The sequence below is a fragment of the Entelurus aequoreus genome, linkage group LG01 (assembly GCF_033978785.1).
Source record: "Entelurus aequoreus isolate RoL-2023_Sb linkage group LG01, RoL_Eaeq_v1.1, whole genome shotgun sequence".
NCBI lineage: Eukaryota > Metazoa > Chordata > Actinopteri > Syngnathiformes > Syngnathidae > Entelurus > Entelurus aequoreus.
In genome coordinates this window covers 94,284,068-94,299,202 of record NC_084731.1, presented here as the reverse complement: position 1 = coordinate 94,299,202, position 15,135 = coordinate 94,284,068, and the positions used below count along the sequence as shown (strand labels likewise).

Genomic DNA, 15,135 nt, shown 5'->3' with positions numbered 1-15,135 from the left:
ATATATATATATATATATATATATACTTTTTATTTTTTAATTTTATTTTTTTCAAATTAATGTAAAACAATTTTTTGAGTTGTTTTAATCAAACACAATTGGAATGGACTGCAATGGAACTTTACTGTCATTGCACTTAAAAAGTACAATGAAATGACGTTTTCAGTACAAACCCATTCAAGATTAGACATACCGTATTTTACGGACTTTAGAGTGCACCGGTATATTAGCCGCACCCACTAAATTTTAGGGGAAAAAAATATTTTTCCATACATGTATATTAGCCGCACCGGGCTACAAACTGCAGATATATACGTTGTGAAATTAGTTATTTACAAAATATGATTTTGTACATGTTTATTTACAAACTTTAATTGTTGCCAAAGGGTAGTAAAAGAGATGATCAAACAAAACAGAAGTCATTCTCTGCTAAGCCTGCTAAGTAACAAAGAAAACTGCAACCTTTCAGGTTAAATTTGGGCCATAAGCAGAATTTTATTATTTTTTATATATATATATATATATATATATATATATATATATATATATATATATATATATATATATATATATATATATATATATATATATATATATATATATATATATGAAGTATATATATATATATATATATATATATATATATATATATATATATATATATATATATATATATATATATATATATATATATAAAGTGTATATATATATATATATATATATATATATATATATATATATATATATATATATATATATATATATATATATATATATATATATATACTTTTTAATTTTTAATTTTATTATTTTATTTTTTTTAAATTAATGTAAAACAATTTTTGTAGTTGTTTTAATCAAACACAATTGGAATGGACTGCAATGGAACTTTACTGTCATTGCACTTAAAAAGTACAATGAAATGACGTTTTCAGTACAAACCCATTCAAGATTAGACATACCGTATTTTCCGGACTATAGAGCGCACCGGTATATTAGTCGCACCCACTAAATTTTAGGGAAAACAATTTTTTTACGTATATTAGCCGCACCGGACTACAGGCTGCAGATATATATGTTGCGAAATAAGTTATTGACAAAAACTGATTCTGTAAATGTTTATTTACAAACCTTAATTGTTGCCAAAGGGTAGTAAAATAGTTGATCAAACAAAACAGAAGTCATTGTCTGCTAAGCCTGCTAAGTAACAAAGAAAACTGTGACCTTTCAGGTTGATTTTGGGCCATAAGCAGAATTGTATTGTTATTATATATATATATATATATATATATATATATATATATATATATATATATATATATATATATATATATATATATATATATATATATATATATATATATATATACTGTATGTTGAAAAATATTGTTAAATTAAGTAAATGCTAGTGCTATTATCTTGACATAATGATATGCGCTCGGCATCATGATTTTTTTTTTTTCATGCATGAAGTAAGAATTATTACTTTAAAAAAATAGTTGTATACTTGTGAGTGTGGTGGAAGGTCCGAATCTTAAACAGCAACAAAAGTAAATTTAGTACAAAAGTTTTATTTACCCATAATCAAATGGTATAAGGTTGGATGGAATTGCCAATGCAAACAGACAACGTCCTCCGGAGACGTTGGATGAATCGAGAATCATGCGACTCATACATAGACTTGGTCTACTTGGCCATTTATCTGTTTCCCTCATGTGTCATGGTCCAGTTGTTTTTGGACCTGTTTATTCTGCAACCTCCTTGAATCCTTTAGCCATAATAAAGAATCAAAACATTTTGTACAATGGTCAGGCTGACCACTCGTTCAACTATAACGCACATGTGCTCCTTCAATGGTTCAGAATAGAAGAAAGAGAAGTGAGCAGACATTCTTAATGCTTTTCGACCTCGCTCTCTTTTCGGACTGCGACAGACACAAAATATGGTACAATAGGTCAGAAATTCCACCACATGAGTGTTAATGACACAGTTTTGCAACACTTCATATTCTAGTTTCAAGCATGTTTTACTCAATATATGTCACAAAATCTCAGCTACAAGCTCCAATATCTTAGGACCAAAACCCTTAAAACAGGTAAAACACTCTAACATAAAATCTGCTTAGTGAGAAGAATTATCCAGACAAAAAAATAAGCAAATATCACCCTTATTTGCGATATTTAAAGGCCTACTGAAATGATTTTTTTTTTATTTAAAAGGGGATAACAGATCCATTCTATGTGTCATACTTGATCATTTCGCGATATTGCCATATTTTTGCTGCAAGGATTTAGTAGAGAACATCGACGATAAAGGTAGCAACTTTTGGTCGCTGATACAAAAAAAGCCTTGCCTGTACCGGAAGTAGCGTGACGTCACCGGAGGAAGGACTCCTCACATTTTCCCATTGTTTACAATGCAGCGAGAGCGATTCGGACCGAGGAAGCGACGATTACCCCATTAATTTGAGCGAGGATGAAAGATTTGTGGATGAGGAAAGTGAGAGTGAAGGACTACAGTGCAGTGCAGGACGTATCTTTTTTTCGCTCTGACCGTAACTTAGGTACAAGGGTTCATTGGATTCCACACTTTCTCCTTTTTCTATTGTGGATCACGGATTTGTATTTTAAACCACCTCGGATACTATATCCTCTTGAAAATGAGAGTCGAGAACGCGAAATGGACATTCACAGTGACTTTTATCTCCACGACAATACATCGGCGAAGCTCTTTAGCCACTGAGCTAACGTGATAGCATCGGGCTCAAATGCAGATAGAAACAAAATAAATAAACCCCTGACTGGAAGGATAGACAGAAGATCAACAATACTATTAAACCATGGACATGTAAATACACGGTTAATAATTCCCAGCTTGGCGAAGCTTAACAATGCTGTTGCTAACGACGCCATTGAAGCTAACATAGCAACGGGACCTCACAGAGCTATGATAAAAACATTAGCGCTCCACCTACGCCAGCCAGCCCTCATCTGCTCATCAACACCCGTGCTCACCTGCGTTCCAGCGATCGACGGAAGGACGAAGGACTTCACCCGATCATCCGTGCGGTCGGCGGCTAGTGTCGACTAGCGCATCTGCTATCCAAGTCAAAGTCCTCCTGGTTGTGTTGCTGCAGCCAGCCGCTAATACACCGATCCCACCTACAACTTTCTTCTTTGCAGTCTTCATTGTTCATTAAACAAATTGCAAAAGATTCACCAACACAGATGTCCAGAATACTGTGGAATTTTGAAATGAAAACAGAGCTTTTTTGTATTGGATTCAATGGCGTCCGAATACTTCCGTTTCAACGATTGACGTCACGCGCATACGTCATCATATATAGACGTTTTCAACCGGAAGTTTAGCGGGAAATTTAAAATTGCACTTTATAAGTTAACCCGGCCGTATTGGTATGTGTTGCAATGTTAAGATTTCATCATTGATATATAAACTATCAGACTGCGTGGTCAATAGTAGTGGCTTTCAGTAGGCTTTTAATCTTACTTAGATATCAGTTTTTGCAGTGTATGAATCTGTGTATTTTTCTCCATAGCCCAGCAGCGCATGGTGTGCGATCAGATGTGCTCCGATGAAGGTTGCTGGGGTCCCGGACCCGACCAATGTCTGTCCTGCCGCTACTTTAGACGGGGCCGCACCTGCGTCGAATCCTGCAATCTTTTTGACGGGTACGTAATTCATCCAAAAATACTTTACGATCCCGGGCTATTGGTTCACAAGTGTTTGAACCGCAAAAAAAACGAGCATTTTACGCATTGCCAGATCTTTATGGTTCCTGGAGGCACATTAATTCCCTTGCAAAGAGGCACACATGACAGGCAGAGGAAATAAAATCAATTTAACCTGCTTTGATGTATGAGAATGAACTCAAAATGTCCTCAAGGGCTCAGAAGCATCGTCTAATTGCCATTTGGCGTGAATGTAATGAGATGAACCAATAAGGAATTTTGCACAGTGAGTAGGTAATGTGAACGGGCCATTGTGGCAAATTAATTTGAATATATTGCAGAATTAGGATATTTCATCAAAAATTGCCCAAATGAGCTGTGAAATGACTGACATTTACGACAAAAGGCCTCATGGTCCGGTTGATGTTGTACTGCGGCATGAATAATTGCATTCAGGTCGTCGCTCGATCCTGCCAGAAGGCACATCAAACAGATGAGTGGCAACTCAGCTGGGAAAAAGAAACTCTTTGTAGATATGGTTTCCAGCTTCTTCCTTGTGAATGAACCAGGAGATGTTGCGCATCACAACACTTGAAAGGATCCGTCTAAAATAAGGTTACACCGGCAGCGCTCGCAGATGGAAAACTTATTTTATTTTTTATTTTTTTGGAAGCGGCCATGTCAAGCTGTAACGTCTCACCTTGGGGAGGAGGAAACTGTTCATATTTTGCACGGTGGGTTGGGCGCTTGAGAGAGAGCAAACCCTTGGTCGTGTTGACTTGTTGTCGGTCCTTCTCCGGCGCCGTTTGTGGGAGGGGAGCTTTTGAAGTTGTTTTGGGAAAACAGCTCACTGCAAAGGCTTTGAAAGAGACTGGTGAAGGGAGAGACACGTGGCGGGGATCTCCTTGTACAGTAAACAGAGGTGGGTAGAGTAGCCAGAAATTGTACTCAAGTAAGAGTACTGTTACTTTAGAGATTTATTACTCAAGTAAAAGTAAGGAGTAGTCACCCAAATATTTACTTGAGTAAAAGTAAAAAGTATGTTGTGAAAAAACTACTCAAGTACTGAGTAACTGATGAGTAACCTGTTCGTTTAATGATGACGGCAACAAATAATGCACAAAAACATAAAAATAGCAATGAGCAAATTCAGAGCCAGGAATATCTCTTAAGCAACTAAAACAATAATATATATTAAATAATAATACATTAACATAAAAAAAATTAAGGCAAATTGAGCCACAATAACTTAACTGCACCATAGGCTCAGTAGGCAGATATTACAAAGGAAAATAACAAGTTAGTCTTTACGCAAACCATAAACTGATAGGTGTGGGCTGCACGGTGCACCTGGGAACACACTGTGCACTTCTGATTGGTGTTTCTATGCATGCGTGAGTGTGTGAGTGTGTGTGCAACTGTGCGTGTGTGTCTATGAGGCCGCAGTGCGTTAATAAATGCCCCCACACAGTGATTCATAGCAGGGAAGCTAACATCAGCCTATGGTGACAGACAAAATATCTACCAACGTTACTTACCGCGATGCGCTTCCTCAAGTTTGACGTTGAGTTCATGTAAGCTTAAGCTTGTTAATCATGTGACCGCCTGGCTCTGTTTGATTGGTGAAACGGAGTCAACCGTCACCAGTGACTGCCTTTGATTGGTGAAACGCAGGCATGCGATAGATCCTACTTTGAAGGTCTGTCTGACAAACCAAAACAAACAAAGCGTGCATTAACAGATCGATAAAAATCAGTAGCGAGTAGCGAGCTGATTGTAGATAAATGGAGCGAAGTAAAAGTAGCGTTTCTACTCTATAAATATTCTCAAGTAAAAGTAAAAGTATGTTGCATTAAAACTACTCTTAGAAGTACAACTTATCCCAAAAGTTACTCAAGTAGATGTAACGGAGTAAATGTAGCCCGTTACTACCCACCTCTGACTGTAAATACAGTCGGCCACGGAGATGCGTCGCAACTTACTGCTTGATTTCTCAGTGTGAAACCAGGTACAGGTATTTTTGGGGTATTGCAGGTGAAGATAGTGGAAAAAATGACTTGTTAATTCTGTTTATCATAAAGATTTAACATTTAATGGCTCCTTACCACTGCTCTGGTATATTTGAGCAATCAGAATCAGAAATACTTTATTAATCCCCGAGTTGAAATTAAGATTTTCAGCACAATCCCATTCAAGAGCAGACAAACATTACAGGGAGACAGAACAGGATCGCTGACAGGTCTGCCAACTTCCAGCGGCCCTTACAAAAAAGGTGAGAAACCGGTAAACGCTGGGAATGGTGGGGGGACGAATATTTAGTCGAAGCCTGGGCCCCTGGAGAGGGGGTCCAGACTGAAGCCAATAGAAGAAGAAAAAAACTCATAGCCAAAGCACACATAAGCATGTGTGTAAGAGGGAAACATCAAACATCAAAGAACACAAATGACTTTAGAGACATTAAAAGAGCAGAGCTGATGCGACCAGCCATTTCTACATACAGCTACAAAAAATAAAAAATACATTAAAAAAAACATATACACTGCGGTGGCCTCTGCGGTGTTCCATGCCATCGTCTGCTGGGGTGGGGGGTAGCATGGCCAGAGACAGTAGCAGACCCAACAAAGCAACCAAGAGAGCCGATCCCACCGTCGGCCGCCCACTAACTCTCTGCCCGTGTCCAGTCCGCGTGGATGAGCGAGGATGCGTCTAAGGCAGTGGTTCTCAACCTTGTTGGAGGTACCGAACCCCACCAGTTTCATATGCGCATTCACCGAACCCGAACCGTAATCATAAAATGATGTTAATATATTAAAGAAATACTAATAAAGGTATATTTTACAAACAGAAAGTTACAGGAATGTACACATGATCCCATGTTTACATCTCATTGTGCAACATGTGAATGTTTTAGTTGGAACTAAATGCGGAACTGAAAGGGATACGCATTATTTCCAAAGCAGGACCCCCCACCCAGACATACAATACTAGTACACAGCTCATGAAAAACAATATGTTATAGTCATTGTAAGTGGGCCAAAACACTTTTATTACAAAATAATATCATGGAAATGACTGCTGCCATTTGATTATAATAATAAAACATTTAACTTGTTATTTAGTCAGGTTTGGAACAGGTGTGCTGCAGGTGTGACCAGAGTGCATGTGCACGTCTGACGTCACTCACATGTGCTCCACTGAATGCTGAAGGAGTTTTTGCGTTTGCTAACACATATGGACAATTATAGGGACATTGTTTGGGGGGTATCCGTAACAGGGAGAAGTTTTTATTTACACGATGAGTTGGGTGTGTCTTGACCTCCGCGGCGGAGGCTCTGCCGAACCTCTGAGGCCGACTCACCGAACCCCTACGGTTCGATCGACCCCAGGTTAAGAACCACTGGTCTAAGGAGACCGAGGCGTCCGATTCCTGCTCATACAGCCAAGACACTTTGAAGCTTGTCCGTCCCTGCGCTCAGCGCTAGCTCCGCATCCCTGTCTCTTCATCCGCGTCTCCTCCAGTCTCTCCAAACGGACTCTGGTGTGGCAGAGACCCAGCAGCTGGTCTCCATGGCCAAAAGCCTCCCGGGAGGTAGATCCAGAAGTTCACAAAAAAGCACCGCAGAAGTCGCGAAAGTGCCACCCCTTGTCGCACAGTCCCAAAGGGTCTCGAACCAAAAGGCAAAAAAAAAAAAAACACATGAAAACCAAGAGGGAACACAAAAGGATGATAGTAGAGCACAGAGCTCCTGCCAACAGCAGCGCCATCTTCCAAAGGCACCAAAACCCTCAAACATTTCAGTTGCATGACACTGGGGAGGATTCTAGATCACACTAGTGTCTCTCCATTGTGAGTGATTTGGTATTAGTGTCATGCATTCATCTTGGTTGTGTGTTTTGGGTCATTGCTATGCTCCAAGACACATCCATGACCCCATCTTCAGGGTTCCGGCTTAGCCCAGGATGTTCTCATCCAAGATTCATGACATGGTTTGTTCATCTGGCCCCTCAATGCTGTCAAGTCTTCTTGTATTCTGAGCAGAGAAACAGACCCAAAGCATAACCTCCATGTTCGAGAGTAGTGACGGTGTTCTGGAGGTTATGTCCGGCATTGTTCTGCCTACAAACGTGCAAGGCCAGTCAGCTTTAATTGTTTAAGTTGCTCAAAAAGGTTCATTATGTCTCCTTATTCATATACTCTTTCAAATGTTCTTGTAATCGGACCATATTTTCATATTAGATGGAATCTTTACCTGACATGTTTCGACTGTCATCTGCAGTCTTCTTCAGAAGGGTCACCTGACCACTGTGACGTGTTGCCTTTCAGCTTTACTTATGTCAAGTCTACATGGTTCCTTGATAAGCTCGACTGATCTTTTTTGATTAAACATAGGGCTCTATTCCATTGCATAGTTTGATTGTTTGGCTCGTATCTGCTTTTTGCAGCCAAGCCTCTTGCGTACTCTGAGGCCCCTTCTACACTAAAAACTATTTTGCCTACACCTTTATTGTCCATTCTTTTTGGTGACTTTATAAACTCTGGACCTAGACGTTGAGTCCGCGACATACATGTCGGACAATAACTGATACAGTCTGCTTTGCCAGTCCAAAAGCATTCGCCCGTTTTCCGTAGTCTTCCCTCATCGGCCAGGTAATACAAAGCAGAGCTACTTTTTTTTATCACATCCACAGGAGCCCGCATTCTCGTTGTCGCTCCTTCGACAAATGGACGAAGTTTTTCGGTAAGTAGAATCACAGCTGATTTCGACATTGAAAAGTTCTCTTGCCGTCTGAGAAGTGTTGTATCCCAAATAGCTGCAATCGCTTTCTCTTAAGGTATTCATGTGGGATTTCCACAAGCGTCTGTACAGACGGAAGGAGAAACACGGGCATGTCTGCATGACTCGCCTCCATATTTCCGGTGGTTAGCTCAGAGTTACGAAACCGCTTTATTATGAAGCTGGCTGTGGCGCGTTCTTTCTGACGTCACTTCCTGTGTGGGGGCGCGGTCTTTCTGGCGTCACTTCCTCTCCGAACTCGGTTTGTAAACGATCAATGAGTCCATACAAAGCTAAGAGCCGGAGATTGAAGAAATAAACGGCTCACATACCCGTGTAAAAAATTATCCAAGGAGGGGAACCTTAAACAATGATTTAGTGTGGCCGAAACGGGGATTAGGCTAAATAATCATTTGTTCAATTTAGTTATTAGACTTAAACTTAGACTTAGACTTCCTTTTTATTGTCATTCAAATTTGAACTTTACAGTACAGATAAGAACAACATTTCGTTGCATTAGCTCATGGTAGTGCATGATAAAAAATCAATAAGGTGCAGATATAAATAAATAGATTGCTGTACAGATAAATATATTGCACTTTTGCGTATGCATCCACGTTTATGGATGTATGTTATATTGACTGTATATTCCAGCGAGTTAATCCATTTTGGGGGAATTGAGGGGATTATTATGATGCGTTCAAGAGTCTTACGGCCTGAGGGAAGAAGCTGTTACAGAACCTGGAGGTTCTGCTTCGGAGGCTGCGGAACCTCTTTCTAGAGTCCAGCAGTGAAAACAGTCCTTGGCGGGGGTGGGAGGAGTCTCTGCAGATTTTCTGAGCCCTGGTCAGGCAGCGGCTTTTTGCAATCTCCTGGATAGAAGGAAGAGGAGTCCTGATGATCTTTTCCACCGTCCTCACCACTCTCTGCAGAGACTTCCAGTCTGAGGCTTATCCGGCTTCATGTTGACAGGGTCTGAGAGTTTGCACGCTGCTTGCTTCACAACAGCCATCTTGGCTTGGTTGACTACCACTATTTTTCACTTCCGGGAAGAAGTCACTTGTCGGAATATAAAAACACTTCCCCAGTCCAGCAATGTTCGTATTCTTCTGCTTACGGATTCTTTTGCACGCAACTGGTTCTCTTATTCTTTTCGTACAGCATTATTAATGCAGTATGCCGTAACTACGAAACGTCATGACACGAGGACCGCATGTATATATATATATATTTGTTTTTTTAACTTTGTGGTGGAATGTCCGAATCTTAAACAGCAACAAAAGTGAATTTAGTACAAAAGTTTTATTTACCCATAATCAAATGGTACAAGGTTGCATCGAATTACCATGCAAACAGACAACGTCTCCGGAGACGTTGTCTGAATCGAGAATCATGCGAATCATGCATCGACTTGGTCTACACTGTAAAAAAAAATTCTGTAAAAAAACGGTCATCTACTGGCAGCTACGGCTGCCAAACGAAAACCATAAAATTAAAGTAAAACATTGTAAACCAAATAGTGATCAAAAACATTATATTTACAGACATTTTCATGAAACATTTTGCGGAAAAATATTGTAATTTTACAGATTTTTACTAAACTATTTAGATCAACCACCTTTAATAAAGTGACGATGCAAACAGTTCTGCAGAAAAATACCTTTATTCTACAGAGTGTTTCCAAATTATTACGATCAAACACCTTTAATGAAGTGACAATGCTGGCAGTTCCACAGAAAAATACAATTTTTCTGAATTGTTAAGATCAACCACCTTTTAATAAAGTGACGATGCAAACAGTTCTGCAGAAAAAATACCTTTATTCTACAGATTGTTAGTATGGACATTGACTTTTATATAACAAGCTACATATTTAATGAAAGATAATTACTGTAATTGTACATGAATTTGAAAGTAATTTAATAAAACATAAAATGCTATGTATGATTAATTTGGTATTTTTCTGTAAAAGAAATAGAAATATACATAGTTTGTCATTACTGGCATATTACTTAAAATAACAGGGGGATTGTTTATTTACAGATAATGTCTTCAATTCTACAGTTTTATAAACTATTTAAAAGAATTAGAAAAATTACAGCAGAAATTTAAAGTAAATTAACCATAAAAATAGGATTTTTTTTTTACAGTGTACTTGGTTATTTATGTGTTTCCCTCGTCTGTCAATGTCCAGTTGTTTTGGACCTGTTTATTCTGCAACATCCTTGAATCCCTTAGCCATAATAAACAATCAATGGCCGACCGTATGTTCAACCCACATATGCTCTTCCAATGGTACCGAATAGAAAAAAGAGAAACGAGCAGAAATTCCACTACTGTCGTGTCCTCCTTAATGCTTTTCGACCTCGCTCTCTTTCCGGACTTTGACGGACACAAAATATGGTACAAAGGTCAGAAATTCCACCGCAACTTAAAGATTTCTCAGGTCTCCTTGTTGTGCGTCTTCATTGTTAATGAGAAAAGACACTAATTCCCATTAGTTTTTACGTCTGTTGAATAAAACAAAGAAAGAACAAAAGGGAGAGAAGGAGCGCGAGGAGGGAAATGTCTGATGGTGTCCACTGAGGGTTGGGAGGGTGGATTAGGGAGCCGGTGAATGTGTTTAATTAAAAAAGTTTCTCTGGTGGGTTGGCTGCTTTTTTTTTTTTTTCTTTCATTTTTGAGTTTTTGAGTGTATGAAGGCTAGCCACAGTCTTGTTTGAATTCTTGCTAAAACAGGGCTAATCCCTCATCAGTCTAGCCCAGCCCCCCCACTGGGGCCTCGGTGAAGGGGCCAATCATGGCCGGCGACTCGGACTGAATGGAAATGACCCGAGAGAACAGTGGTGCTCAGGACTTTGTCGCTCTCCTCCATGTCATTTCCCTCTTCATTCAACAGAAGACATACACTATATTGCCAAAAGTCTTTGGCCACCTGCCTTGACTCACATATGAACTTGAAGTGCCATCCCATTCCTAACCCATAGGGTTCTATAGGATTTTGCAGCTATTACAGCTTCAACTCTTCTGGGAAGGCTGTCCACAAGGTTGAGGAGTTTGTTTATAGGAATTTTCGAGGTGTTCTATCGCAGTGGTCCCCAACCTTTTTGTAGCTGGGGACCGGTCAACGCTTGAGGAGGGATTTTATTTATTTATTTTTTTTAATTTTATTTTTTCCTCATAAAGAAATACAATCACGTGTGCTTACGGACTGTATCCCTGCAGACTGTATTGATCTATTTTGATATATAATGTATATATTGTGTTTTTTATGTTGATTTAATGTAATATTTATTTATTTTTTTCTTCTTTTTTCTTGCGCCCGTTGGTTGGGGACCACTGTTTTATCGGATTGAGGTCAGGACTCTGTGCAGGCCAGTCAAGTTCAATCAATCAATGTTTATTTATATAGCCCTAAATCACAAGTGTCTCAAAGGGCTGTACAAGCCACAACGACATCCTCGGTACAGAGCCCGCATACGGGCAAGGAAAACTCACCCCAGTGGGACGTCAATGTGAATGACTATGAGAAACCTTGGAGAGGACAGCATATGGGGGTAACCCCCGCCCTCTAGTTCATCCTCATTAGACTCTGTCATCCATGTCTTTATGGATCTTGCTTTGTGCACAGTCATGTTGGAAGAGGAAGGGGCCCGCACCAAACTGTTCCCACAAGGTTGGGATTATGGAATTGTCCAAAATGTTTTGGTATCCTGGAGCATTCAAAGTTCCTTTCACTGGAACTCAGGGGCCAAGCCCAACTCCTGGGTAAAAACAACCCCACACCATAATTCCTCCTCCACCAAACTTCACACTCGGCCCAATGCAGTCCGAAATGTACCGTTTTCCTAACCCAGACTCGTCCATCAGATTGCCAGATGGAAAAGCGTGATTCATCACTCCAGAGAACGCGTCTCCACTGTTCTAGAGACTTGGTGATGTATGGCTTAGATACTGCTGCTCGGCCATGGAAACCCATTCAATTAAAGGCCTACTGAAATGATTTTTTTTTTATTTAAACGGGAATAGCGGATCCATTCTATGTGTCATACTTGATCATTTCGCGATATTGCCGTATTTTTGCTGAAAGGATTTAGTAGAGAAAATCGACGATAAAGTTCGCAACTTTTGCTCGCTGATAAAAAAATGCCTTGCCTGTACCGGAAGTAGCGTGACGTCACAGGAGCTAGGATTCCTCACAATTCCCCGTTGTTTACAATGGAGCGAGAGAGATTCGGACCGAGAAAGTGATGATTACCCCATTAATTTGAGCGAGGATGAAAGATTCGTAGATGAGGAACGTTACAGTGAATGACTTGAGAGGCAGCGATGGACGTATCTTTTTTCGCTCTGACCGTAACTTAGGTACAAGCTGGCTCATTGGATTCCACACTCTCCTTTTTCTATTGTAGATCACAGATTTGTATGTTAAACCACCTGGGATACTATATCCTCTTGAAAATGAGAGACGAGAACGCGAAATGGACATTCAGTGCCTTTTATCTCCACGACAATACATCGGCGAAATGTTTTAGCTACGAGCTAACGTGATAGCATCTTGCTTTAACTGCATATAGAAACAAAAGAAATAAACCCCTGACTGGAAGGATAGATAGAAAATCAACAATACTATTAAACCGTGGACATGTAAATACACGGTTAATGCTTTCCAGGCTGGCGAAGGTTAACAATGCTGTGCTAACGACGCCATTGAAGCTAACTTAGCAACCGGACTGCACAGAGCTATGCTAAAAACATTAACTCTCCACCTACGCCAGCCAGCCCTCATTTGCTCATCAACACCCGTGCTCACCTGCGTTCCAGCGATCGGCAGAAGGACGAAGGACTTCACCCGATGCGTTTGGCGGCCCGGAGACGTAGGAAGTCAAGGTGAAGTCGGCGGCTAGCGCGGCTAGCGCGGCTAGCGCGGCTAGCGCTCCAACAAAGTCCTCCTGATTGTGTTGCTGTAGTCCGCTGCTAATACACCGATCCCACCTACAACTGTCTTCTTTGCATCCTTCATTGTTCATTAAACAAATTGCAAAAGATGTCCAGAATACTGTGGAATTATGAAATGAAAACAGAGCTTTTTGTATAGGATTCTACGGGGTACCATAACTTCCGTTACTCGAACTTCGTCACGCGCATACGTCATCATACCGCGATGTTTCAGCCGGATATTTCCCGGGAATTTTAAAATGTCACTTTATAAGTTAACCCGGCTGTATTGGCGTGTGTTGCAATGTTAAGATTTCATCATTGATATATAAACTATCAGACTGCGTGGTCGGTAGTAGTGGCTTTCAGTAGGCCTTTAAGCTCTCTGCGTTTTGTACGTGGGCTAATTGGAAGGTCACATGAAGTTTGGAGCTCTGTAGCAACTAACTGTGCAGAAAGTCGGCGACCTCTTTGCACTATGCGCCTCAGCATCCGCCGACCCCTTTCTGTCAGTTTACGTGGCCTACCACTTCGCACTAAGTGCTTGATTTTATTTTATACACCTGTGGCCGGGCCAAGTCATTAGGACACCTGATTCTGATCATTTGGATGGGTGGCCGAATACTTTTGGCAATATAGTGTATCCCTCCACTGTCGGGACCCTTTTCCAAAGCATTCCACTACATGCAGATTTCAGGGGAGAAACACTGTTTAGGGAAAGGGTGTTTAAAGAGCAGCGGAAGGTTCCTTTGACTAGAAAATATGGATTAGAAACACGAATAAAAAGTCTGAGACAAGCCACTGCGATTGTAATAAACCATCAGCTTTTATTTTCCCTTCCATTATTCTTTAACGAGATACGGTCGGACTTTTGAGTCTCTAATCCTTTACTTTAAGTGCCGGCATAACCCAAATTTGTCAGGATCACATAAAAAAAGTGTTTTGTAGAGTCCCTCATCTGAGAATGCCGCGATAATCAGCCCTCCGCTGTGAGGAAAGGCGGCTTGTTTTGCAGCTTTGCGAGTTTTTTCCCCCCTCACAGGGTGTCCGTCGGCTGATCGATCGCTCTGATGAGGGAAGTGTTTTTGATCAGGGGGGCGGTTGTTATTGACAGCTGAAGGGTTCCTCTCGCCGCTTCAAAGAAAAGGGACAACAAACGCGCCGGTTTGCACACAAACGAGGACATTTATGGATCGAGTGGATATGCGCGCGTGGCCGAATTTAGCAGCATGTATTGTGGCGGGGCCCCTGCTGTTGTGATTACAGCATGTAGACCCAATAATGGCCTTGAGAAATGGGAAAACAAAACCATTACGACCTGCATCTCTCTGCACCAGTGGTTTTCAACCTTTTTTGAGACAAGGCACATTTGGCGGCGCACCACCAGCAGAAAACATAAAAAAATGAAACTCAGCAGCCGATATTGACAATAAAAAGTCATTGTCGCAATTGTTGGATATGACATTAAGCCATAACCAAGCATGCATCACTAAAGCTCTTGTCTCAAAGTAGGTGTACTGTCACATCACATCATGACTTATTTGGAGTTTTTTTGCTGTTTTCCTGTGTGTAGTGTTTTAGTTCTTGTCTTGCGCTCCTACTTTGGTGGCTTTTTCTCTTTATTTAGTATTTTCCCGTAGCAGTTTCATGTCTTCCTTTGAGCGATATTTCCCGCATCTACTTTGTTTTAGCAATCGAGAATATTTCTGTTGTTTTTATCCTTCTTTGTGGGG

The 15,135-nt window shown here is 40.4% G+C and overlaps 1 protein-coding gene across 1 annotated transcript in view; it reads left to right on the top strand.

The window, feature by feature from the left end:
• Positions 1-15,135, top strand: part of LOC133649858 (receptor tyrosine-protein kinase erbB-4-like) — a 190,494-nt gene that overhangs the window by 94,830 nt on the left and 80,529 nt on the right. Inside the window, exon 11 of the mRNA XM_062046574.1 lies at positions 3,557-3,689. Coding sequence (XP_061902558.1) covers positions 3,557-3,689 — 133 coding nt within the window. The remainder of the gene's footprint in view (positions 1-3,556; positions 3,690-15,135) is intronic.